Source organism: Cystoisospora suis (assembly GCF_002600585.1).
Source record: "Cystoisospora suis strain Wien I chromosome Unknown contig_3806, whole genome shotgun sequence".
NCBI lineage: Eukaryota > Apicomplexa > Conoidasida > Eucoccidiorida > Sarcocystidae > Cystoisospora > Cystoisospora suis.
Window position 1 is genome coordinate 837 of NW_027156601.1, and position 27,095 is coordinate 27,931.

Sequence of the window (27,095 nt, forward strand, 5' to 3'; positions counted from 1 at the left end):
AGAGCTCAGGATAGGTGATGGTACCTCGGGCAGATCTTACATACACTGTAAGAATACCACCATGAGGCGTTGCGGACGCACACCAGGCGCGGGTGAAAGAGCCCGCCTTTCCACCGTACTCTGCCTCCCGGGAACAGGGCCAAGGATAGTCGTGCGGCTGGTCCAACCCAAATGAACCCATGCGTCCACTCCCAGCGCCTACACCAAGATACAGCCACCAGGTTTATGCTGACACGACCGTCTCGGAGCAAGGGTTGCACACAAGTATTACTATCACCTGTCGCCGAACAGAAAGGCTTCGTCTGGTACTGGTCAGAGAGAGCTATAACTGTTGTGGGGCAAATCCTACACCTACCGGATTAATCAGCTTAAGCTGTGTCCCGGAGTTCGTCGCCCGCGATACGAACTAGAAGTCGAGGACTGACTTCCGGGACAGCTGCTCCGAAAAAAGAACACGTAGTCTTATATTAAGAGGCCCGAGATAAACAACGATAAGGCGAACGGACTAGTCAGAAAATAGCAAAGCCTCGTGCGTTATTTGCCAACGGAAGGCGAGGGCGACATGCAAGAGAATCAACCAGGCGTTTACTGAGCCGGCCCTGAAGTGCCCGCGCGTGCTCTGGTGCGTGGCAACCCGGCGGAACAGGCACTACAAACCTACGGGTAGACCACCGTTGTTCTCTCATGCTGTTCGGATCCAACCACGGAAAGAGCACGGGACTTGATCGCGACGGCATGGCATCAACTCTCGAACACTACGGCCACGGTCAGCCCGGCGAGATCACGGTAGCTGACGTCTTGAAAGGGCATTCCTACAAAAGGTGAAAAGTGTAAGACTGACAGCGTAGAGCTGATGCTGTTCGGTGCGAACCAAAAGTTGATCCGCACCGAGACGGAGGTGCCCAGTCGATTTCTGATGTTGTCACGTCACAGAGTATGTACACATCATTCTTCCATTCGCAAGCTAGCAAATACGCACGTTCACTCCCGCCCCCACGACCGACTCTCGCGCGAAGATTTCCATCTTGTGACCAATTCAGCACCAGTGGCTACAATACTTGACAGCTCTCCCTTTATGCTCTCAGCCCCACTTCGATACACACCTTTTCTCAGGCGAAGACTCTGTCTCACACCAATTTCCAACTCGACTTTTCTATCGGGCAGTCCCACCCGGAACAGGTATTCCCGTTGAATGTCTCCTGTACTGTACTGTTGACTCCAAGTGGCCCACTCGGGCATCGAAGCTGACGTCACAACACAAAGCGACGCGAAACGGCGAAGCCACTCAGCTGCCTAGACTTAACTCCCTAAGGTCTCCGTCCTTTAGTTCGCGGGCTCCCCAGCCACGCTGTACGAGCCTAGAGTGCAAACGCAGCTTGACGACAAAAACGACCGCAGTGTTTCTCAGCTACACTGGAAACACTACTGGCACCTGAGCGCTCCCTAAGAAACCTGAGGCCTAGCTGAACAAGAAGCAGTGCCTGCAGATCAGATTATTCTCTCGCCCCAAAGGCTGTCTGCTATTCGTGACTCGATTGGGGACATCGTCTCCGCAGCAGGACAAGACGTCAAGCTGAAAGCCCTTAGGTATCTGAGAGGGCGGATCAACTAGAACAACAAACCGGCCCACAGGTCGCCATCGCACTTAAACAATTACATCGAGACCCAAGGAGGGCACTGATCAAGGATACCTATCTCCGCCGTTCCCACTTCCTGCGACTGCGGCTCCAAGTAGGAGTAAACGCGCAGTTACTCACAGTTGCAACCACCTCGCTGTTTTGAACAAAGGTTCGTGCTGAACCGGAGCACAGGGACATATCTATTTCATCACTGCCCGATAAAAGCGAGAGCTTCGTCAACACGGGTGAGGTCTTCTGGTGAAACCTGCAGCCCTAGGTCTCACTCTTACTTTTTCTTCGGCTGGGCTCCTCCCACCCGGCAACATGCAAAACCAGCAAAGAAAACCAGACGCAAATCCTGTCCTTAAGCATCAACTTGGCGGCTTCTCGAGTGCTGCTTAGTGGCCGCCAACCCTGTTCACAATCAGTATAAAGCTTCCCGGCACTGCAGAAACACCCGGGAGCAGTTCTGTCTACATTTCTTAGCTTTCCTTCTCCCCGTCATTCCTAGTGTTCGCCAGCGTGCTGCTTGCCCCGCAGTTGGGCACCTGTTTTCTTCCGTTCTCGTCATCTTTCACCTTGCTTTCGATGCTCCTCCCCAGTAACTCGGTCAAACGCAAGATGAAGATATCTAGTCATCGAATTGGCCACTGCTTTATAGTCGAGTAAGCCCTGGTGTTTCCCTGATGAAGTCATCTCTTCCCCTGCTTCATTAGCTCCGGGTGATGCCCCCTGCGCCGCTACACGTTCGAGAAGTCTCATCACCCTGTCTCTGCACGCTTCCGGAGTGAAGGCCGAGCAATCTAAAGGCGCTGTCAAGTTATTGCTGGAAGGTCTTCTGTTATCGCTTTTCTCTCCGACCCCCTCGCTGCCAAGCTTGCCGCCGTGTTTCTTCCCGCCTCCTTTCTCTAACATCGCATCAGGCATCACGCGTTTCGGTAGAAGCTCCGGTAGTCTCTGCAGTTCCATCTCGAACACCTGAAAAGCAAGAGATCGCCTCTTCTTGCTCTTCACAATCTTACGACCCGAGCCATCTCCCGCTCGCACATTTGCAGCGAAAGCTACGCGCTTTTCCTTCCGATATCTGCTGCCCCCCTCTGTCTCCGCAGATAGACTATCCTTCCTTTCGGTCCCACCCGTTGCCGTGCTTCCGCGCTTGTCTTCTCCATCTTCGCTCTTCACGCCTGGAACTACACCATCTATCGACCCGCCTGCAACACCTCCGCGCCCTACGGTAGGGCTTCCTTCTGCAGAAGAGTCTCCTGCATTTCCTGTCGTGGTTTTCGAGAAGAATCGCTTCAGCGATGCGAGCTGCTCTTGAATCTCAGAAGACGACGTACTTCCTCCCTTACTGTCCGCCGCGGAAGCCATGTTGTTTTCCTTTTCAATTTGACTACCGGCGTTTGCTCCGCTCGCTTTGCCCTTCCCTCTCTCTTTCTTTACACGGGTCCTACGCCGATCTACCTCGCTCTCATCACTGCTACTACTCTGACTGCTACTACTAGTACTACTAGACTCACTGTCACTACTATTGCTACTGCCACCGCTGTTTCTCTTCGATCCTTTTCCTTCACTACCTTCATCTGAACCATCGTCATCGCTCGAACTGGTTGAGCTGCTGCTGCTGCTCTCTGTGCTGTTTTCGCAGAGTCGGACTTTCTCCCGCGGTCTTCGCGAGGTTCGCCGTTTCTGGGCCAGATCCACGATAGGCGGTGCTGCTCCACGAAGAGGGGGACAGGCTTGAAGCAAATCAGGATCCTCAATCACAGGTTCGATCCCCTTGTGTGTCTTTCGAAGTCTCGCTAGAGCAGCGGCAGGCGCTTCATGCAAAAGAATGGCCTGTCGAAAATGCCTCTCGCGTTCTTCTTCTCTTTCCTTTCTCACGAAAGATGGCGCGAGCTCAGCTGATTCCATCTTCACCAGACGATTCACGGAGATAGACCCAGTCAGGACTTTCCTTCTCAGTTCCTGGTTATTGTCCCGTTTCAGATTGGAGAGAAGTTCGAAGAATCTCTGCTTTTGGCGCCTCGAGTCTAGTCCCTTGTGCTGAGCCATGAAAGCGGCGTTTACAGCCTTCGCACACGCCTCGGCGTCGGAGAAACGCAGGCCAGCATACGGACTAGCAGATGCTGCGGTAGTCGAAGTAGAGCTGGTATCTCCATTGTGGTTCACAACAGAACCACCAGGCTCGGTAGACCTGATATGACTCCCGTTACCTGTGACGTGTTCCGCCTTTACACTACCCGACCCCCCCGAGGAGGGCGAGGCAGCCGACTTCACGCCTGTCGGTGTTCGCTCTTTCGCTGATTCTTCAAACTCCTTCAACCCCAGACGGAAGGCTTCCGCCAGACGTTCAATGCGCGTCTGGCCGCCACTTTGCCAGTCTGTAAAGCCCCCTGGTCGTGAACTGCTGACGGATGCCCCTGACCCCGAATTGGTTCTCTTCGACGACAGCAGGATTCCCCCGCCAGCTGCTGGTGGTGGTGTACTACGAGCAACAGTTGAGAGTCCCCCGGAGTCGCTTCTCGGCCTTTGTCCATGTGGCGGCAAAGCCGCAGTAGCGGCTGTCGGAGAACCCTTCTCTTTCTTTGATTTCTTACCTAGAGCTTCAGCGTCTTTCCCTGAGTTAGGTGCCATAGCCCGTTTCCCTGGTTGACTACCCTTCCTGTATTCTGCCTCTCCTCCCCGACCTCCTCCGCTAGTGGATGATGCTACTTTGGTGCCTTCTCGAATGTCGCTTTCCTTCTCTCCATCAGCTTCTATAACCTCATGAACTTCACCATCGGACACAACGAAGTCACCATCTGATTCGTTTTTCCCCTCTGTCTCATAGTCACTAGAATCATCTGCCATTGCTGCCTGCGCTGCTCTAGCTACACCACTTGCAGCCTTCCGTCGCCTCCGACTCCATCCTTCTACCTCCGCACCGTGATCTCCATGTTTTGACCTCTTACGATCTCGGTTTGTGCCGGCTTCTGTATCCCTCTCCTCACTCTCACTTGACTTTCCTTGGCCATCCCCTCCTCCGTCATCGCTTTCTGAATCACGTCTGCTATGTTTCTCTCGCTTCTTCTTCCTCTCTACTGCTCTTCCGTCAGCATCGTCGCTGAGGTCCCCTCCTCCTCCTGAAGACCCGGATCTTCTTGCGATCTCCGTAGACGATTTCTTCCCACCCCCCGCATGACTGTCCGGCACTTTTACTACTGCATGGTGATCTTTGTCGCTCTTCTGTCCTCGATCCGAACGACTATGTCGCGCATGCTCTTCCTCCTCTTCTTCGTCTTCCCCTCTACGACGTCTCCGAGCAACAACCCCACCGCTGGATAGTCTGTTTGTTTGTCCAGATACTTCTCCCGACTGTTCTCGTTTCTTCTCGGCCCGTCTTTTCCGCTTGCTTTTGCATTTCCAACACAGGACAACAAAGTCAACTTCACAGGGAAATCGCTTCCAAACGAAAGGAAATTGAACGGGGTGGAGAACGACAACCGGTTCGTCGCTCGATGAATTCTCTAGAGCATCAACACATAAAGGTTGAAGCTCCGGATGACTCCCAGGAGGGCCCCGGCTGCTAGACCCTTTCTCACTCGCTCCAGCTTCCGTTTTAGTTATATTCCCCGAGGATCGGGCTGTTGATGAGATAGACAAGGCAGGATGAAATGACGCGATGAGAGAGAGACATCCCGGCTGAGAAGTAGTAGTAGGAGGGCTTGAAGAAGAAAGCTCGAGTTCACTCTCCGGAAATGGAGGCGGTGGGACATCATCAGGAGGAGCAAAGGTGCCCTGGCAGTGACAGCAAAAGAAATGCCGGACATCAGGATTACGTGCAGAAGGGTATCTCCGATATCTTGGAATGTCCTCAGATATTCCAGAGCGTTGTCGTGAGACACCTGGGGGGGTGGAATCTTCAGGTGATAAAGAATCTGAAGAAGTACTTGAGCTGTTCGGTGGGGGAGGCGGAGATAAACCAGGATTCTCCGGACCGCCTGATGAGCCTGTTAGAGTAGGACTAGGAGGAGTTGCTCCTGTATTGGAAGAAGCTCCAGAAGGATGACTGCTGACCATCCTCTTGAAACGCACAACATCAGCAACAAGGGAAGGATGAAAACCCGTATCAATCTCATGGCAATGTCTATAGAACATCACCGATGGCATAGGGACGCCTGAAAAGGAAGAAATTTCGGATTTCTCTGCTTCGTCTTCATCATCAGGACAGCGTACCAGGGGTGGGTATGATGTGCGGACCCGCCAACGATCGAAGCGTTCCACACGTACTTTTGCCTTAATACTTTGTATCGGGTTTTCATCGCAGAAGTTGATAGCGGGAATAACCTCAAAGCGACTATAAGACTGTAAAGGTAATGCAGGACACGCCTCTCGACGTAGATCACGTGGATCCCAACCCCAGCGACACAGAATTCTCCCGCCATCAACCGTATCGTCATCGGCGTCGACAACCTGATGATTATCAGGATTCGATCCGGGGATGTAAGCGACGATCTGAGCTATCCAGTCGTGTTCTCCGGAACTCTTCAAACGTACCCAATCCCGGAGATAAAAACGCTCGCCCGCAAGCTGGAACAGGCAAACGGGCATGTCTACGGAGCCCTCAGGTTGATCCATCAACTCATGTGGAGAGGGTGGTGAGGAAGGAGATTCTGGAGGAGCAGCCGGACTGGTATCAAGATCTTCGACTTGTATCGGGACCTCCGCTTGAGGTACAAGAGAGGCGGGCGACAGTCCACCTGGGACACCTGGTATATCTAAGTGTGCTGTCAAAATTTTCTGCTGGACAGGTGCCTGAAGACATGCTAGCGCCGCCGGTGGTGTTGGATGTGGAGCAGCATGAGGATTTGACGAGAACGGAAGAGCGGGGTTTGGCATACCTGAAGGAATGCCTAACAACGGAGGCCCGGCATGGAGGGGCTGAGCCGGGGCTGGAGCCGCCTCCAGGCACTGGGGTTCAAACATTCCCGGTGTAACGTAAACAGGCATACCCACGGGGGGCGGCGAGCCGCCTAACCCAACGGCCACGTGATACGAGTTCGTGGATGAGGACGGCACGGGGGCTGCCATGTTACTCCACTATCACGAAACTCCCACAGTAAATTGCACTCCCGTGAAACTAAAGAAAGAGAGAGCAAGTTCAGGCGAAGCAAGGCCCCTCGTGCTCGTGGGTGTGCGCCCCGCACCGTATGTCGCACAGGTGGCCTAACGACGACCCTATGGGGCCTTCCCTCCTACGCACCCGTCGGAGGGGCATCAGTGGGGAGCATCCCAGTGCGGTATGACCCGGTACCGGCATTAAACCAATGTAGGATGACTAAGTACGGAAGCACATGACAGCCAGTACTACGGAGAGGCCGTGATGTACGGACTGCAGCACCGCTTGGCCGTTCCGGCAACACTATACAGCCCTACTCACGAAAACAGCACTATGCACGACTGAGTCGAAGGCTACACACGCAAGTTTCGAGAAGGACAGGACTGCAGCTCGACCCCCTTGGACCTCGATTCAGTACAATACCATTCTTGGATGATACGGCAAACGTTGTAACTGAGATGAACTAATCACTCAAGAAAAGGGCACGTCTCAAACGCGAGATCCCCAACAACGGAGTGCAGACTGCAACGTAAAGCGGTGGCCTTTCAGGACTTGCGCATGCGGGTAAACAACAGCTGGCTTTAAATCAAATCTGTCCATCCACGCGCCATTCTCTAAGAGGCGCGTCTCTAAGGTAGTCGGCAGACGGTTCGCCAACGCGGCGGCGAGGAACACGCGGAACCTCGTGAAACGAAGATTCACACCGCTACTTGCATGTATTCAGGAGCAAAGCTGGATGAAAAATTGTGTCAGTTCGACAATTTTCAGCGCTCCCTCTCTTCGAAGCGGCGTACTGATGCTACACTCACGCCGATCAGCGCATGTCCCTAGAGGACATCTTCCGCGAACAGCCGCATAGTCAGACGTTGTGAATGGCCTCGCCGCCTGGGCCAAACTTCGATTCGTCAGAATTTTTCAGCGAGAGAAGGAGTACAATGCACAGTCAAAACTTGCGGCGGCACGAGCGGGGGAGGGTTGCATCCATTTACCCCGCGTAGACCAACTAAGAGCAGCCCACGACAGCGGACTCCCCCTGCCAGGCAGTCGCGCTGCATGCCCAGTTACCGCTGTGATGAGTCCATACTGGACCGCCCAGCCCAGTGTTGAGCCAACGCGAGAAAGGCAACTCAAGAAACCTTGCCGCGACTTTGATACCGCAGAGGTACATAGGGATGCGCGGGACTGTGTAGGCTTGTTTGCTGGTGTGAGTTGCTGTCGGCCACCAGTGTGCACCCGGACAGTTTCCAGATGAGAAAAGCAACATCAGCTTCCAGTCTCCCCCGTCTCCCAACGCATTGTTTGCATGACTCCGCCGCTCACCAGCCACGCTACTGTCTGGAAGGCAGTGAATTTTCTCTCTGGTGCCTCCGCAGATGATAATCAAATCCTGCCGTTACTTTGACTTATCAGTGTCCCCCTGGCAACTCGTAGTCTTCCAGTTAAGCCGTGCTTTTTTTGGCTTAGACCAAGTTGCCGTGGTCTCTCTTAGGAAAAATTCCCTGTGAAGGCGGGTGACCCGGGAGCGGCCTCAGCTGAGACCTGTTCCGCATCTCTGGGTGGCTTTCGTTACCGGGTGCCTCTTGCCAGCCCGAGGCCTCGGCCGCGATAGAGATGGCTTCACGCGCTTTGTGCTTCTTCACACCCGCAGGGACTCTCAGTTTGGTCATCAAGCGCCGTTCCGCGTTTACAGTTAAGTCAGGATGCCGTCCAAGTGCCGCACCGCATCTCCTCTGATTCTAGAACAGAGCGGTTTGTGAGACGGAAAGACATCGTGTTCCTCATGAGGTTCGTTTCCTCGACACCCCAGTAGTATAATTGAGATGGCAGACCTGGTGGGGCCCGCTGAGCTCGGCCAAGCTGAAGCCGCACAGACGGCGGAAGCTCCCGGGTGCCCCTCCGTGCGCAAGCAGCAGCTTCTGCTCCAGCAATTAATGCAGCAGATGCAAGCGCAGCAGATACAGCTACAGCAGCAGATGGAGCAGCTTAAAGCTCTCCAGGCTGAACTAGCGACCAGACCTGCTTCGGTTCGGGGTGTCAACGGATTCAGCCCTGTCGACAGTAGCTCTGTCGAGAATGAAAATGATGCTCGCTTGGAGCCTACCCGGTACCCGGGTCCGGCACCGATGTCACAATCTGGATGCCGCGCTTCCCAGATTAGAGTTCAGGTAAAGTCAGTTGGAAAAAGCAGTGGCGACATCGCCCTCACCCACCCATCTTCCCTGCCTCTTGCCCCTCCGTCCGCGCGACAGCAGGCTGTTGCACAAGTGATAGCTTCCTCTGGAGCAACGCGCGTCTGCGACGTTGCCACGAAGCAAAGAGAGTCACAAGATTCGGACCGAGTGCGGACAAGGGGCGTGACGCCGGGATGCTCGCGGATGGGGGCATACTCCTTTTGTCCTCGCGTCCCCTCTCGTCAAGTAACGTGTGACAATTCTGCTTACGGAGACGCCTCCCGTATTCCTGCTGGGGCTGCTCCTCCCCCTGTCTGGGTGTCTCCCCTAACAAGTGCGACAGTTTGTAGTTCGACAAGCTGGTCTCGGGACATTCCTGTCACTGCGTATGTTCCTTCTTCGTTTGACGTCGTATCAGGGCGAGCTCTGGTGCGCGACCCTCAGCGTCCAAGTCCTCATTCCCCTCGACTGCGTCATATGCCTGAACCTGACGCCGTGGGGCCACAGCCTCCACAGGCGCATATACTCATAAGTCCGCCTCTCCACGTGCATGCGACAGCATCACGCCTGTCAGCTCGTCATAGTTTACGGCCCATGGCCCCCCTCCCATCCAGGCCAGCTTGCCTTAGTTTATCCGCACCTTCTGGGACAGATGTGCCGCCTTCTGCCCCCGTCACAGCTCTCCGTGCGGCAAATACGTCGTCCGTGAGGCCTTTGTTTTCAGCCCCCTGTTTGGACTCGCAGCAAGGGTCCTCTACTGTGACTAATCCTCTTCCCTGTCCTGTCCCTGCATCTGAAGCTTCGGCTGCTATTGGCGTTCCTATCTGCGGCACGAGTGCGGCACCTCCATGTGCACCTTCATCAGCGATCGGAGGGGGTAACAATGCGTGTGTGACGGCCTCGGCTAGCGACACTGTCGGCCTCGACTCCTACCCATCCGGCGAGAAGACGGCTGAGACACCCGTCTTACATCTTTCAGCCAAGCCAGATTGTCCTTCTGGGAACCGACTTTCAAAAATACGTCGCCCTTCGTCACCCACTCCCTTGCTTTCTTGTGACAGCTGCCCTACTTCTTCTTCCTCTGTCTTTTCGTCGCTAGGTGCCTTGGGTCATCTGACCGAGTCGATGCCACCAATTGAGGACGGCAGTCCTGATCTACTCAGTCAGACGACTACGAGTGGTAGCAGCGGGACCACAGGTAGTACTGCGGCTCCCCGTCGCCCTCCAGAATCGTCTGTCATTGGAGGATCTTCAAAAGACGGAGACATTTCGAATCCCCTGAGGGAAAGTCTTGAAAGCTGCGTTGTTGACCTTTGTGAATCTTCGGATCGAGAGTGTAATGCCCTGCTGGAGGAACTCCTTGGTCACTCCTCTGCAGCGGTGAATAAGAAAAAGAGACGGCGGGCATCCGGTCGGAGGAGAGCAAGGCAAGAGGACAGGGAGAGAAAGAAGGCAGGAGAAGAGACGCTGAGGAGCAGTCCCACCCCAGCCTCGGAGCGTGCTCAGCAAGAAGTTTCAGCACATTCCACCTTGAGAAAGTGCGCTGAAGCGGACGTGCTCGGTCTTGAGCTAGATCGGGCAGCAGGGTCTCCCAAACCGCTTGCAACTGACCCACCTGACATTACCGATGGAAAGGACAAAGAAAATCCGGGTCCTTGCAGTCCTAGCGAACCGCAGTCATCAGGGGAAGAGGACGCGGATTGCTTCCTTACATTCATCGGATCTCGCCCTGCCCGAGGGGCCGCACCTCGGCCAAAAGCCAGAGCTTCCTTCGGAGGACCAAGGAGTTTTTCAGGAAACGACAGGTACTACAGAGTCCGAGGACGGAAAGGCCGAGGCCGTCACTCGTCTTCTTCGTCGCGACATCGTCCCTGGCAGAGAGGTCCCGTACGAGGCTTTCACAGGTGCCCGAAGCCGCCTGTACCCTCGGGGTGTAGAGGTAAGTTGACACCACCACGACCAGACACCGAGCTCAGACAGCGATCGTTATCCCCTCGTCTTCTTCCCAAAGCAGGTCGTTTTCCTCTAGAAATCCGACAGCCGGACAACACGGCAGAGATGGACGGCAGTCCGCAGCACGGCTCTGATGACCGGCCGCATGTTGAAAGAGATCCTAGCAAGTGTGAAGAAGAACGTACTTCAGTTGACGCTGTGAAACGACCAATCTCTGTCTCTCTCCCCTCCGTCTCTCCCCCTGTCGGAGAGCCTCTTGCCGCCGACCCGGAGAGTTTGCCCGTGAGGGGTGGGGCGGAACATCAGGATTGCTGGCGTAAACCTGAGAGCACGGCTGACGTGGCGGATCCCTACAGCACAGAAAAGCACTCTTTGTCAGGAAGCCTGGTTGAGAGCGGCGCGAATCTACCGCTCCCGAAAGATAGGGATTCCACGAAAAGTTCATTGCGGGTTCTCAACTCATCTTCGACAGCTGAGCTCAAGCCGACGGGTTCTCTCCAGACCGACGCCCCAGAAGACCCTTCGAGCGCAATGTCACTCAAAGCAGAGGCGACCCATGATGACAGCGGGACACCAGTCTTCAATGGATGCGGTCAAGATGGGGAAGGCCTCAGAGACGTGGAGGTCGTTGTAGATGACGAGCATAGCCCCACAAGGAAAAAGAAGGGAAGTTGCAACAGCAGTGTTTGCAGGAAGGAAGAAGCTGAAGATAAAAGGCAGGAAGAGGCAAAACACAGTCAAACAGACGAAGAGAAAAAGGAAAGTCAGATTGCAGAAGGCACGGCAAGCGACGAAGCGACCCATGGTTCCAGTTCAGCCTGGTCCACGGTGAGCGAAAAGGATACTTCCCGCGTACCGGCGGAAGAGACGGGGTCTTCACCCAGGCACGTATCATGTCATGAAGCAAGGAAGGAAGGTACGTGCCCTGATCTACTGGAGACGAAAAAAGGATCTTGCTTTTTGGAGAACAGCAGGTCCGGAAGAAGCGAAGAGAGACATGAGGAGCGACGGGTGAGAAGAGATCGGGCACAAGAAGGAGGAAGGCGCTCGCATACCCCTTCTCTCGGTGACGGAGGGCAGAGAAAACAGAACAGTGAGGGGAAAGGAAATGCAGAGGAAAGCAGAACGTCTGGAGTGAAGAGGGAGGTGGAAGCTACCCTAGATGCAGAGGAGAAGACGACTGGACAAGCAGATGGAAGTGCTCCGGTGCAGGAAGGCGTGACGGAGAACCCTGCTAGTGACGCCACTGAGGGGCAAAAAGGAATCGAACCTGCGCAATCAGGAAGAGGTGGGGGGGGCAATACTGAACTGAAAAAGGAGAATGACAGAGAAAGAGTGACCTCTCCAGGAAGGAAAAGCAACACCGTTGAGAACAAGGACGGCAAAGAGAGTAGGGCTCAATCCAGCTACGTGGCAATAAGAGAAGAGGCGCCTCCCGACGAGAGGGTCGGCAACCACGGGAACGTAGCTGAACAGAAGAATGGAGTGACAGGACGTTGCGAGAACTCGGAGGGGAAGACGAGTAAGACATCGGAGAAAAAAGGGAGAAGGAAAGCCGGGGAAAGAAAGAACGACGAGGGGGGAGTTGGCCATGCTGGGGAGGCTCAGATGGCGGCGGCAGAGCACGAGAAATCAGCGGAGGAGAAAAAAGGGTCAGAGGAGAAGGGACAGCGTGATAAGGGACACGAGGAGGAGAAGGAGAGGAGGAAAGATGAGCGAATGAAGGAGCTTGCAAAGGAAAGCAGAACAGAACACGAAGAAGTACGCGAGATTTCTCGGGACTCTGAGAAGGAAGGTGATGGCAAGAGAAGCGAGGCAGAGGAACAGAAGAAGAGACAAGAAGGGGAAACGGGGGCCGAAGCCTCAAGGGTGGAGGTGTTAGATCAGAAGTCGTCAGGGCAGGCGATCAAGGAGTTAGAGACGAATGTGAGCGACAGACTTGAACAGAAGAAGGACGAGGAAAAAGAAAAGGTCATAGAGGAGGATGGGATGACGGGACGAGATCACAAGGGAGAAGAAGACGATAGAGACAAAACGGAAAGCCAGTCAGGAAGAAAAGACACGGAGAGGGAGAAGGCGAAACGCAAAGCGACGACGTCAGTGGAAAAAGAAGGCAATCGAAAGCGTTGCACAGAAGAGAAAAAGCGAGGCGAACACGGGGGTGATGACTGTGTCGCATCACGGATACGACAAAGAGCATCTCGGAGACCAGATATAGACTTCACCAAGTTCTTCTTTTCTTCTCGCCCTTCATCTTCTTCTGCACGTCGCAATTCATCTTCCTCATCCAGGGCACCTGCGGGCGAACCTATTTCACAGTCTCCGCATCCGAAGCGAAGCGCAACTCGATCGGTCACTTGTCAGCCGACTAACTCTTCTGCTCATCTCGTTGGAACAGCTTCTCCAGCAGCTCCGGATCCCACTGTCTCACGCGCAGTGTCTTCACCTTCCCACCCCCCTCCAGGCAAAAAAGGAGAGAGTGCTCATACCTCGTCCAAGAGCAACGCAGGCCACACCGCTGTGCCCCGGTCGGCAGATCGGTCACCCAGCGAGGTATCTGCCGGCTCTCAAGTTTCATCCATAGAGACACCTGAGCCCAAATCTCTTTCTTTGGATGGAGAGAAGGAGAACGCGAGATCTCTGGCGCAGAGGGATAGTAGTTCAGTCAGCACATCCCCCCCTAGGAAGAACAAGAAAATCGAAGAGGCGAAGAGCAACACTGGCGAAGACAGAACAGAGAAGGGAAGTCATGTGGGAGGAGGGGACGGCTGCTGCGCAGGAAAGAGAGGCGCAGGGAGTATGGAAGGAAGAAAGGATGAGGGTGCTGCTAGGAGCGTTTCCGAAGGTGCAAATAGAGACTGCCAGAGGAAAGCGGCGGCCACGCAGAATGTGTCCAACAACCGAGACACGGAAGCGGAGTCACGCAGTAACGTTATGGGTGATGAACCAGGGGATAGTGCAGAGATGACAAGGGGGGAGAAAGAGAGTGGAGCTGGGCGGAAGACGACAGAGGAAGATATTCCTCTGTCCGCTAGGCCTCCTGAGAAGACTGACGAACTTCCGCTTCGAGACGCAGTATCATCTACAGGGAAATGCGATGGAAGGAAAAGGGGCTTTATTGAAGAAGATGACAACGGGATGAAGTGCCACGAGATAGAGAGTGAGAGAGAGACAAAAAGGCAAGCCAGACAGCACAACAGTGGAGAGAAATCTACGAAAGACTCCGAATCATCATGGTGCGGACAAGAGAGCAGCGATACGAGTGCTATAGATCACAGCCGTTTTCTTGGAAAAAGTCAAGGGGCCTACTGTGGAAGGGAAGAACAGGACGAGCATGGAAAAATGCGGAAGAGGAAGAGCAGCAGCAGCAGTGCCCCATGTCATCAGGGTGACGTGGACGGGGAGAAGAAGAAAACGAAACACGGAGGGGAGGAGAAAGAGTCACAGGGATCTTGGGGGGGGGGCGTTAACGCAGAAAACACCGTAGAGAAAGGTGTGGACTCGAGCGGAGAAAAAGCACTAGTAGACAGAGAGAAAGACAAAGACACGTCCAACAGACCACAAAAGGGGCTGAAGGAGAATTTGGAGCTTCGCCAAGACCTCAACGAAAAAACGGGTGTCAGCATCGAAAGGAATAAGGAAGATTCATGTAAAGACACTTCAGTACTAGGAGTGGGTGCCTGTCGGCGCGACATGATGGAAGAAGTGGAGGGGGAGGGTCATGTAACCAACGCTCCGCCGACGTCTCCAAAGAAACTCTCGGGTCACAGGCACACAGATGACGACACTGGAGTTGGGCCGGCGCATGCAAGGAACGGAGAAGGGCTCGTAGGGAGTAGACGTGAAGTGCCGAGCGAGGTGAGTCGCAAGGGAGGAGAAAGAACTCTCGATGTGGACCATCCACCCCGCGATGAAAGCATACATCAACAATGTCTGGGAGACAAGGTGGCGAAGCGACTGAGGAGTGGCTCGGCCCCCTCTGCCGTCACGGAGAAAACTGACGAGAGGAAAAAGACAGAGCAAAAGAGACCAGAACGTGAACAGCACGAGGGTAATGGCGGCAGATGCGACGACGAAGCTCGAATGGAGGAGAAGGAATTTGAGGTTTTTGATTCTTTGAAGAGACGGGAAAATGTCGATGATTCAAAAGGCACCTCCGGAGTCTCACCGACGTGCAAGAGGACTAAAGAAGTGGAGAGAAAGACGGGAATCGAGGGAAGAACAAATGGACCCGGAAGTACACCAAAGAGAGAAGAGGAAGACCACATAGCCGCCTCTCAGGAACCGGAAGCATTGCTTGAGACAACAGGCAGTGATGGAAGAGCAGCCATCCCGACGAATAAGATATCTGGCACAGATGACCTTAAGCTCCCTCCTGTCAGTAAAGAGAAAGGTACAGCCGTCGAAGCAAAGGAAAGTGGAGATGAACCAGAAAAGACGGGGAAGTTAAATAGCAGCAGCACCAATAGCAACGGAGAAAGTCACCGTGTTGCTGTTCAAGCCGCGGACTCCCTGTCGTGTGAGGGGAACAATGAAGATCAGAGCAGGCTCTCTCCATTGCACGAGCAGCGAAGAGAAGGGAAGCGAGACATAACAGGAAGAACCGACGTCCTCTCTGATGAAGAGGGTAAAAGACAGAAGAAGAGCCACCGCAGTGAGGGCGGTAGAAAGGATAACGCTGCCGCCGATAATAGTGTTTCGGGAAAGCGCAATGCAGTCCTGCCGCCGAAGAATACAGTCGAGTCGACCGGAGAAAGTGGCCACAGAAAGGAAAGACGTCAGGATGCGAAGTGTTCTCCAGACACGAAGAAGAAGGCGAGTTCGAGAGAAAGTGACAATGATGAGGGGAGAGATACCAAAGTCTTGGAACCGCGAAAGCATGAAAAAACTCCCGAGAACACCGGTCGTCTGGCACCACAACAGACAAAAGAGGGAGAAGAGGAAGAGGCGAAGAGGTGCTGCTCTTCCTTAGAACGAATTCCTGTCAAACAAGCAACTGCAAACGGCACTAACAAGAAAGGAGAAGGAGGAACAGGAGAGGACCTCCTAACTTCTACAGATGAAAGGGGGGAAAGACAACGTGTTTCACCTGGACCTTCGAGAGCTCAAGGAGGATCGACAGGCGAATCTCTTGGACACTCGGCAAACAAGTCGGCCGTGACTCAGAAGAAAAGATCGTCACCTCGACTTTCTTCGTCCACCCAGATGTCAGCACAGACAACAGCAAGAGCAGCAGCACCAAGTGCAGACTCAGACGACGACGATGAGGTTGTTTTCATCAAGTGTACATCTCCATTGGCGGAACCCGGAGAGGGGAGTTCGACTGTTACGTCGGGCCCCCACCCCAGCCCTTCCTCCTCATCTCCTTCTCCAGCTCTTGCCAAGTCTGGTAGCAGGCCATCCAGTTCTACATCCAGCTGCATAGGAAAGTGTCTTCGCTCACCTAAGCTGAGCTGCTCGAAGCCGCCGGGGAGACAGCCAAGATGTCCGGAGAGAATAGAAGATCTCGTCGCCTCTGTTGGTTCCTCTTCTTCCCATACAAGACCATGTTCTTCCAAAATGTCTTCTGATCCCCCAGCAGCCTCTGAATCTCAACTCTGCGGCGTCACTTCCTCAACCAAAGCATCCTCGACCCCCATCATGCCTCCACCGCTACATAGAGGTCCTCGCTCTCCAAACAGCAGCCAAGGAACTCCATCGAGTAGCGAAGGGCGGAAAAGGCAACAAGAGAAGGAGAAGGAAGACCTTGCGCGGGGTAAGACGAAGAGTCCAGGATTGAGCAAACGCGATGATACAGTCGACGAGTCCATAAAGAAAACGTCTCCCCTTGCAAGAAATCGATCAGATACCAAGACACCCCATCTATCCCAAAAAATCTCGAAGCCGGTGAGGGCCACTACTGACAAGCAAGGGACACCTGTTTCTTCTAAAGTGGGCAGCAGTCCTTCCTTGAAAGGCGGACTGGGAGAACAGCCAGAGGAAAACAACAGAAGAAGAGGAGCGAATGACGGGGCTCAACCAGGCGGTCCCCCGAAAGGGAGCCATCATCGAGATCCTCTAGGTAGTACATCGACAGTGGCAGGGGGAAAGCGACAGCCAGAGGTGTTCGTGTGTCCTTTGCACGGTGTCATCAAGAAGAAAGGAGGCGAGGGAAGTCTCTTGGGTGGACAGCGCATCAGGGTGTTAGGGGCGCAGGAGAACATGAAGAAAGACGGGAAGATGATCCATAGTGAGAAAGTGCAGCAGGGGGGAGACAGTGGGGAAGGATCAGCGGGATTGGCGAAGTGCCCGTTCTGTCTTAAGATTCTCTCGTTATTCAGGTGAGTGCCTGCTTCACAACCACTACACCACTGACATGGACTCGCTCGTAGGGTTTGCTTTTTCACTCGCCGGATGGCTTTCCTTCTTACTTTATTCCGGCTGGAAAGCATCCGTGGAGCTTCGGTGTTGGATCGAGAAAGGGTGAAGGGCAGGAGGAAGGGATCGAAGTCTCTATGGAGAAGAGGCCTATGTCGATTTTTGTGTTCTCTAGCAGAAGCTCAGCTAGTGGTAGGAGCCCTGACTCCATTCTTCTCGTGACGCTTTGCAATCGAGGAACCTTGTTGAAGGCTATTATCTTTCTCCTGGGAACGGAAAATAGAGGTTTTGGCTTTGTGTATGGAGCACATTGCTCAGTGAAAAGAAAGAAGAGAAAAAGAAGATAAAAGGCATAATAGACTAGTAGACATGCATGCCGGGGCACTAGAGGCAAAAGAAGAAAGAAACACCTTGTCTCTGCTTGACAGTATAATCTCTTCGGCGTCATCGGGGGCCCCGTGCGAAGGGTATGACAGGTGCAATTGTTGTCGTTTCTCCGCAGTGATGGCCGAGACACACAATCTGCTTGTCTCTGTACGTTCTATACGTCTAAGCGGCTCGTTTTCCACTCCCGCTGTACTCGAAACAAGACAACTGCGGTCATGTACCATAAGGAAGAAGTTTTCTTTTTGCCAGCTGAACAACACGGACACGTATATACAGATATATCACCATTATACGTGCTCTTTTCGGTGTCTGTATATATACACACTCCTATCAGAAATGCCTTCCGAGTAGCCGGTGACACGGGCCCCGACAATGATTCTTCCTTGATGAAAGCATTTCCTGGTGGTAGTGGATCATGCCCCGCTTACCCTTTGTTTTGAAGCTGATTTCCCTAGTATTACACAGCCTCCCGATAGCCCGCAGTTATCGTTCACTCTCCTGCTCCCTGACTTTGCCCCATAGGTCTCCATCAGTAGAGACATACAGCAGAACAGCCACATGCGAATATAACCAGTCAGCCACTCAAAACAACGCCCACCCATGGAGCCGTATATGTGTTTGTGTCGGTGTATGGTCTTGTTCCCTTTCTTTTTTCTCATCGTACAACAGGCAATTCTGTTTTCTTCACCAAGGCGCCGATGGTCTCTTGAAACCTCTAGCCGCTTCTTCCGCGCTCCCCCGCTTCTTCTCTGGCAAAGTCACTTCGCCAGATCCCGCTACTCCATGTGACCGGAGGGGGGGAGGAGACCCACTGTCTTCTCCTCCTAGTGAGAACTCCGGCTCTTCGTCTCGGTCACCTTCTGTCGAGTCCCATAACGGTATAGCTGTCAGCAGTGTCTCTCAGTCTTCTGGTTCCTATTTTGTCCACGCGCCTTGCAGCGCGACTTCATCCTCTGTCCGACAGCAGCTGGAGTGTGGAGCCGAAGTCCCGACGGCTTTCCGTGCAGGTGTTCTCCACCGTCGGGGTTCATTGCTTCACGTTCAGTGGAAGTTCTCCCACAAACAGGTCGATCAAGAACATTTAGTGGATCTAAACAAAGGCGAAAGAGGTTTTATGATGTCCGCCGCTGGGGTCCAACTGGGCTGCCGTGCGAGTCTTCCCCTTATCAACAGGGGAGGTGACAATAGATCGTGGTCTGGTCTAACAGGAAGACCTGCAAGTGAAGATACGAAAGGAGGTTCTAGTAGTGATGCACGAGAGTCCATACGGAGATTTGAACCCGCTCCCGGATCAAGGCTCAGGTGTACGACGGACAGTTCGGTTAAGACAGCACAGAGGGAAGGAGGAGCACGTACGTTACCTTGCGGACTCAGGGGAAAACAGCAGCTACTCGAAGCAGGGAGTGATGAATCATTCGCATCTGTTACAGCAGCTCAGTCTGACACAGAGAACCTCAAAAAGCCTACTAATGCGGATCCGAAGGGATCCCAGACAGATCTAGGCTCGCCTATTACTGGGACGGCGGAAGCTCGCCGAGCTCAGAGAAAAGAAGGAAAAGAATCAGGGGTCTGTCCGAACAATAGCCCGATGACTTTCGCGTCTCCTCGTAAAGGAACTCAGATTCCGGCAGGAGAACTTGCTGCAGGATGGCATGCGACTCTTCGTTGCCTCGAGGGTCATACCTTTGAAAGAAGTTATGAAGAACTCGAAGCAGGCAAATGGTAATATCCTTTCGGCTTCTCTTCCGTTATCTGATGGTTTGGGTTTCTTGGTCTCTTCAGCGTCTGTCTGAGAGAGAACCTCGGACGTGTCGTCTTGTTTTTTTTTTCGAAAGGTGGATGGGCTTTATCAGATGCAACGAGCAAACTTCCCGGTTGAAGCCTGCTGCGTGGGGGTTTTTGTTGTCGGGAAGGACCCTGACAGTGAACACGTCTCAGGTTCTCCCTCCTTGATGAGCGAACCCCGGTTTCTTGCCTTGGAGACATCACCCCCTCTACATTGTGAATAGATAGATCGATAGCTAAACCTGTACAACAGTGTACGCCGAAAAGACGCGTGGTTGTAATGGTCTGCTGTAAAACTGAGAAGAGGTTGGGGAGGCTCATAGGCGCCGAGATCACGTGGGTATGATTCTGTATATACTCCAAGAAGAGATGTGCTGTGGTGCTTGAGAAGAAGAGAAGGTAGACGGATGCGAGGCTGTTCGAATAGAAGGAAGATGACATTTCCCCTTGTGGATAGTCTCAGCGGTGTTGTCTTTGCTCGCTAGCACTGTAGTGCCTTGAAGCACTTCTTTCCACCTCTTTATTTCATCACTAGGTACGTGTGCACACTCGATCACTTAATCAGTCAGTCCCCTCGTCCTTTTTTCTCATCAGTAGTATCTTTTCATTACCATGATCCATCGGAGTCTCTTTCTTTTACTTGCCTATCTTCTTTCTTCAGGTTCTTAGAGCAGAGCTTCTTCTATTCAGACTGTACCTCTTTTCATATGAGCTTTCGAACAGTCTTTCCTGTTTCGCCTATCCAGTTATACATATAGTATCTCGTGTTGTGTATACATTCGTTTCTTCCTTCTTCCTGTCGTCTTTCTCGTCTTCAGAACTCCTTTATCTTCTTCTTTGTTGCTCTTCTCTTGAAAACATCCCTTCTCTTCGTTCGTCCTTTGCTCCTTCTTCTCGTGTCGATAGTATCTCAGCAAAGAAGAAGCTGGTGGTTCTCTTTGAAGTCTTGCGTCCTCTTATTCCTCCGAATCTCCTGTCTCTTCTGTACGCAGGTGTCCATACTGTAGTGCCGCAGCACTCTTGAGTTGTGCGGCGAAGAGGAGTGCGATACGCCACGATAAACAGGTGAGTCACTTAGTTAAGGAACGAATAAAACAGCGCTCTCAAGATTCCTTCTGTTTCTCCTCTTAGTCATGATTCTTGTTCTCATGTGTATGCGCGGCTTTTCGTCTCTGAAATTCTTGTCCATCATATCATATGGAATGAAAAGAGCCGAAGAAACAAAAAGCTCGGAAGTGCGGGGATACTAATGACCGAAGGTACCTTCTCCTTGTGCTCCTCCTGTTACAACTGCAGTTCACTGATTGATGATATGCTGCGGTGCATTCTTCTCCTGTCTTTTCTCGAGGTAGATTCGTACAATTCTGTCTGTCTGCCATAACTTCTTGTTCCTTCTCTATTTTAGGGTCAGCGGTCTACAGCTGGAAAAGAACTCTTGATGCGAGGGTGAAGACTGAAGTGATGAAGAAAGAAGTGGGGGAGAGAGTAACGAGAAATCAAAGCATCACTTGGAATAAAGTATGAAGTATCGGCTCTGAAGTGTTGCCCGCCATACGCCCACGCCAGAGTGTCCATCTTGTTCTGCGTATAATGTACAATAGTATCATGATGGTTCCAATATGAATACGTATGTATATGTTTAATAAGTGAATGATATGAATAGGTAGACAGATTAATGGTAGACAGATGGATAGACGCCGACAACTCGGATAGATGCCGGTGAGTACGCGCTGCTCTTCTCTGGAGATTGAGTCAGGTGTACGCATAGTAGGGATGGAGGTCTGGTTGAGCCTTGGGTGCGAGAATCTCTTATTCTGTCCTATTATCTTTTCTGTAGATCTTCCGGTCGAGCATGAAACAATCGATGACGAAGAGAAGAGACAATTTTGTGGTGGTGGTGGTGCCGCCATGTTGACAGTTTTCTCTGTCAACATCCATGATATGGCAGTAGTGTGCGTGGGTGGGTGATAAGACTCCCTCTCTCTTCGGGGTCGGTCTTGGGGAGATGATGTGAGTGCCGTGTGGCTATTACTATCTTCTTTCTCTGATGTGTCTTTCGGTCGTAGGTTGAACAGCAGTCTCGAGAACGCCAGCAGCAGCTTATCCAGGAGGCTCGAAAACAGTTAGCTGCGACCCGTGGTTCCATCCCTCCATCGGGAGGTGATGCTGGTAAGCTAGACAATGGAAGTTTTTTTCTTCTTCCGTTTCCTTGTATGCACGCCTCCTCTCGGATATCCCCTCTAAGTGATTTAGGAGCTTCCAGAGCGCAAACTGATAAGGACATCGTCCGTCTTTCGACTGTTCTCATGCCGCTGCACAACGCCGTCTTTCCTGATTGGTACAGTCACATAAGAAGTCCGTGCACCGGATTGACCGTGTGTCGTTTGTATTAGTTAGGCTCCAGCGGCAAGTGTTTTCTCGAGATGAGCGTGACGTGTCAAACGTGATTTCGGCATGTATACATCTCCTGTCAAGCCGACTGGCGAAAGGACTAGGCAACCTAGAATGGCTTTGCTGAGAGATCTCTGTCCGCACCTTCGCATGTAGATGTTCGTATTGCAGAAGATTACATCCATTCTTCACCTCCTATGTAGAGGGTCATAGCTTGTCTGCGTGTGGATGTGTAAGGATGTGAAAAGGGAGACGTGGTCATTCGATAGTAGGTCGATGAAACATCTGATACACTGGTAAATCACACTCAATCTCAGATTGTGCTTCCTCCCTGCAGGAGGCGGGGCACGTCGACCGGGACCTCCGTGTATGGCGGGTCGACGTGGTACTGGTGCGAGTGCTGCGCGTCCCGTCAATACGCCGTTGCGATCGGATCAGGACTCAGGAGTATCAGCTAACGGAAACGGCCCTCCCGGGCTGGACAAGACAGTTGAAGGTACGAAGGATGGATGCAATGAATCACATATATGCGTCTTCTACATTTCGAGAGCGAGTGATCACTGGAGGTGTGTGTGCGTTGCTTGGGGGCACATAAGGGGTGATGATGCTGCGGGGAGGCGTCACTGGTCTGTCCCGTTTGCGGAGAGAGCACGGTGAAGTGACGGCGTCGTTCAAACATCAGTTTGTTATGCAGTATCTTGATTTATACACCTCCGAATACACAGTCGTTATCTACATTGACAAGCCTGTCTAATTCACTAGCACGGTGAGCGAGGGGCAGTATGTCGCTCGCCGAGTCGGAAGTGACGGCTCCCGAGCAACACACCTCCTAAGACGCCTGGTGAACGCAGTCGTACTAGGGTGTAATAGGAAGAGAGTACCCTGAACGGAGTGAATGAGGGAATTGACGGAGACGTCTTTTCTTTTTCTATTCTAGTCACCAGAACAGGAATACCCCGAAGATCTTTGCGTGGTTTATATTGCGTTTAACCTCTTTGATAGAGTGGCTTCGTCATCAAGCTCAAGAAGACGTACGCATGTTTCAAGCCCAGCAGCAAGGCGGTCCAAATGCTGATTTTTTTTCAAGCACTACCAATATGCCGGTATTCTACCCTCCTGCTTCCACCTACGCGCCTCCACCTACAGCTGCCAGCTCTGCTGCTGCAGCTACAGCAGCCGCAGCGGCGCAGGCAGCAGCGGCCATGGCGAGCTCTACTCGTGAAGGGGCTTGGATGGCTAGCAGCCAAAGTAAAGTTTGGAGGGGAGTAGGCCCTCGAGAGGGAGCTGCCCGAGAACCGAATGGAAGGCATGACTCAAGGAATCCCAGCGGAGGAAATTTTGAGAGAAATACACAGCACCATCCGAATGCCTCAGGCATGAACGAGAGTCAAAACAGTAAAGGAGATAAAAAGGGAGAGAAGAAAGATGCTTGTGCTCATAACTCTGGAGCACCTAAACGCTCTTCAGCATTGCCTGGTGGTGCAAGAGAGGCGACAAAGATAGGCAGTGAGATAGGAGGGAAGGTCTTGACTGAAGCGCAGGCGTTAGCGGTGAGAAGAGTCTTGGCATGCAAGCAAAAATCTGTCTGGGCAATCTTACAGGTACGAAGGGCGAAACGCGTCAGTTGGCCTGCCTAGCTCAGGCAGTCCTTCCTGCACCACTGACAACAAGGGAACACTGCTGTGTAGGGAGCAGCTGTGTCCATATATGTATAACTATGCATGCGTATCTAGCACTGTATCTATCTGTGTATATCGTTCTATAGAGTCACCCTCCTCCATGACAAAAATGTACTATCCAGCCCAGGGAAGGGGCGAGGAGATTAACGCCCACCTACTGTAAACCTTCCACTAACTCTGAACCGTCTCCAACCATTCGATGTCCCTCGTGGTGCAAAGGCAAACGGGGTCCGATGCTGGCTGGACAGAAGGGAGAGCGACAATAGGCTTTCCTGGGAAATCAGCGTGATAGGCTTCTTCTGTAGTAGGCCGAATACAGCCCTCTTATCTCGTGGAGTTTTTCAGCTAGGCGAAACTGTACGCTGCTTCCTTTTTCCTGGTCTTTTTGGTGTACGGGGAGGGCAGACGGGTACCATGCATCCGGATAGGTGTTCGTGCTAGTGCATGCAGCAGTTCTACAGTATGCTGAGACGCAGCGGAAATGTAGCGACGTACCAATCATATATATGTGTATATGAGTATAGATACAGGGTTTTATGCCACGGTCATAATGCCTGGCGTTATGCGTTCACAAGGGAGATGAATGAGCTACATACCTCCCAAGACTATGATGTCATTTTCCATCATGCACGTTGATATGGTACAACCGACTTAGAGAGAACAGTTTGATCTATACGGACATTCCGAAAAGAGCGGTAACTCACCAAGTTCGTTCCCCTCACTACTGTTCAAAGCATACAGGTAAAGGGTGGGGATGATTGGGAGAATACCGCCTCCGCAGTCCCCGTCGTGGGGGGCCAGTGTGGTGAGTATCTTCTGCACGGACAGGAGGCGTGCTTTCGTTCTTAGTTACTCATGATTCTGCATGCTACATACACAAAAAACTCCCTTCTTTCCGTCTTTCTTCTTGGTGTAGATGGCTCCTCCTTCGACGACAACCCGCTCGGGATCTGCTGCTATCCGCACTCAAGCCCGTGCAGCCTTCAGGCAACTCGCGCTTCTGGTGCATCCTGATAAAAATCCTCATCCCCGTGTAAGCAGCTGGCTTAACACTCGACACAGTCTTCTTCCATGTGTGTGTGTGCGGTCAATGTCTCCGTCTGTGTGCCCGTCTGTCTGTCGGGCGTTTCTTATCATAATGATTCGTAAGAGGTCCTTTGCCTCCTTGCATGTTCTGTCTTTTTAAGCTACTGTGAACCTTTTGGCCTTTTCTTGAGGTCCTGTCAGGTCTCCCACGCCCAGTGTTGACAAGTTCTGTGGTAGTGGTATATGTGCAAACAATGATACATCCGGAGGCAGACCTAGGTAGAAGCGACGTATTGTCTAGTTCGTGTGGTCCTGCGCAGCAGCAGCATCCCTTCGCGCCAAAAAAGATTTGACATCTGTCAGAAAGGGCAGCCAGTCCACGTCTGGCTGCTTATAACGACGTGGCGTCTTGAGTCACTCGCGCAACCAAGCTCTTCCCCGGTTCTATAGGTTAAAAACATTTCGTGCAAGTCTCTGTATATACTATGCCTCGCTTGTCCTGTTCGAGACGAGCATTGTTACCATTAGACCCGTGGATTCTCTGTACAAGATCGTCGTAAGACGCGTACTTTGAGGCGGATACATTGGAAAGCATGCGAGCGATTTCCCTCCCGATAGAAACATCATCACACATGCGTTAAGAAGGGTATTCTCAACCTGCGTTTCGCCGCCCGACAAAGATGCCAACGGGTTGCTGAGGATGAGAAGAACGGTTTAGTCTTCTCAGGTTTTTTCAACCCGTCATCCACGTGAGTGATTCAGGCGTTCAACCTTGGTCGCGTCTCTCCTCTTGTTCAGGCAGCTAGTTTACCTGCTTCAGTGATCGTGGCTGTCCATCCATATTACTTGTTGAAAGGACTCCCGATGATTTGCACTGCACGTGATCGGTACAGCAATCACTTGATGAATTGTCTCTCTCTCTCTTGTTCTTCTGCTGTGTGTAGGCCGCGGAGGCAATGCATCTGGTGACGGGGGCTTTCCATCAGATCGCCGGTCAACATTAGGACTCTCACGACTTCTCTCGTCTTTGTCTCTCGGCCTCGCGTCTCTTACCTGAGACCAGGTTCTGGTCGTTGTTTACAGATCTCTTGACGTACCAGCGGTGGGAGCCGGGGCCGCGTGCCTCGTGTGTGTGTCTGGGCTGGACTTGCTTATTGCAAGGACGGAGAGACGGCAAGTGGATCGTACCGGATTTCTAGAGTTTTTTTGTCGCCTCGTCTCCAACGTGTAGTAGTTTCCGTCGGGCTATTTTTGGATTTCTGGACGTGTTTCTACTCTTTCAGCCAACACGCAGCAGCAACTCTGCAAGCAGAGACGTCCTTGCATTCTTGTTCGCTTTCGTCTCGCCGAGACGACAGAGAAAGGGGCCTAAAATCTCTTCTTGATCGATTAGCCGGTGAGTGGCTTCTTGGTGGTTCTTCAATCGTTGGCCTTGCTTAGTCATCAGTCTGCATGTTCTTTCTTCATTCCACTGACTGCGCTTTACTTCACTTTACTGTTTTGGGATTCATCCTACCTCTTGTTTCTCTTCTACTCTGTCGACGTTGCTTGCCCGTGTGTGTGCCTTCTTTTTCGGCCAGGGGTACATAGACTGGAGTTTATGTACCCCGGGCGACGCTTACGTGCAATGCTTTACAAGTGATGCTACCACTCCAGTAGGCAGTATTTTACTTCCTCGAAGTACGGGAAGCGTACCCGTGTGGCAGCAGTTATGCGAATATCTTATCAGTGTTGGCGGCGGGGGTTCCACCTTTCTATAGGTGACGCCACACACATCTTGGCTCAGCACCGATGACACAAAGACCAGGACACGATTAGTCCGACGGCGTACTTGTCGATTTGAAGGTTTTCAAAAAGAGACAACAGGAACTGATAGTCTCACTTCTTTCTCCCTTTCATACAACTCCTTCACGCACGCTCTGCAGTCTGGGTAGATTTTCTGAGGTTTTGTTAGTCAGCTAAGAGGCACAACAAGACCAGGACTCCTCTCGAAGCCTGTCAGTATATCTGAGGGGAGGCCTTGTGTTCTTTTTTTGCCCTCTTCGGCCCGAATGTAGCCAGCACTTGCTCGTCCGACTCGCCCAGGGGTGTATTTGTCGGACTGAAGCATTTCATTGAGTGCTTTTTCACGCAATTGTTTGGGCTCGTGTCACTCTCCAGGACGCCGGGGGTGCAGTTTCTTGATGGCACTGAGTAAGCTCACAACTCAGGACAATTCTCCGGGTATTGCCGTTGCCGTCTCTATTACATGCGATTCACGTGTTCTGGATAGGGACTCCAAACAGAGAGCATGCTCCGCAGCTGCTGCGGCCACGGTGTGTGTGAGACTCTCACCGGAGCTGGGGGGGAAGTAGCCCTGCCTCTTAACGCTTGTTCTGCGGTCTCTCTGCGTTGTGTTGAAAATCAAAGGCAGTGGATCTCGGCGTGAATATCTCACGGTCGGATGTTTCATGACAAGTAAACCGTTAAACTAAGTCGCTTTGCGATGGCTTCCGCGTGAATGGCGTTCTTCCTTTACTGAAAGACAACAGCACGACTCAGCATCTCTGCGCTTCCAGTGCGGACTAGGGGCGGCCAATATACAGTAGGGCCATATTCCGATTCCCTGTTGCCAGCGTGAACTTGG

The 27,095-nt window shown here is 52.5% G+C and overlaps 2 protein-coding genes across 2 annotated transcripts; one reads left to right on the top strand and one right to left on the bottom strand.

Moving 5' to 3' along the window:
* Positions 1-451: 451 nt before the first annotated feature.
* CSUI_007271 (transcription factor s-ii central domain-containing protein) lies at positions 452-7,660 on the bottom strand. The gene has a single exon (XM_068067419.1). It carries the CDS (start codon positions 6,690-6,692, stop codon positions 2,187-2,189), a length of 4,506 nt encoding a protein of 1,501 aa, XP_067920599.1. The 5' UTR covers positions 6,693-7,660; the 3' UTR covers positions 452-2,186.
* A 239-nt stretch (positions 7,661-7,899) lies between these two features.
* Positions 7,900-26,722, top strand: CSUI_007272 (uncharacterized protein). Its single transcript, XM_068067420.1, has 9 exons — positions 7,900-17,164; positions 18,258-19,310; positions 20,366-20,438; positions 21,440-21,542; positions 22,102-22,260; positions 22,767-23,365; positions 24,360-24,476; positions 25,414-25,865; positions 26,630-26,722. Exons 1-8 carry the CDS (start codon positions 8,541-8,543, stop codon positions 25,471-25,473), a joined length of 10,788 nt encoding a protein of 3,595 aa, XP_067920600.1. The 5' UTR covers positions 7,900-8,540; the 3' UTR covers positions 25,474-25,865; positions 26,630-26,722.
* Positions 26,723-27,095: the final 373 nt, after the last annotated feature.

Bases quoted from the DNA above. Each gene is read 5' to 3' on its own strand.
- CSUI_007272 (XM_068067420.1), top strand. From the start codon at position 8,541: ATGGCAGACCTGGTGGGGCCCGCTGAGCTCGGCCAAGCTGAAGCCGCA. The intron at 21,543-22,101 runs GTAAGCTAGACA...TCCTCCCTGCAG, and splicing joins TCCATCGGGAGGTGATGCTG to GAGGCGGGGCACGTCGACCG. The intron at 23,366-24,359 runs GTACGAAGGGCG...TTCTTGGTGTAG, and splicing joins CTGTCTGGGCAATCTTACAG to ATGGCTCCTCCTTCGACGAC.
- CSUI_007271 (XM_068067419.1), bottom strand. From the start codon at position 6,692: ATGGCAGCCCCCGTGCCGTCCTCATCCACGAACTCGTATCACGTGGCC.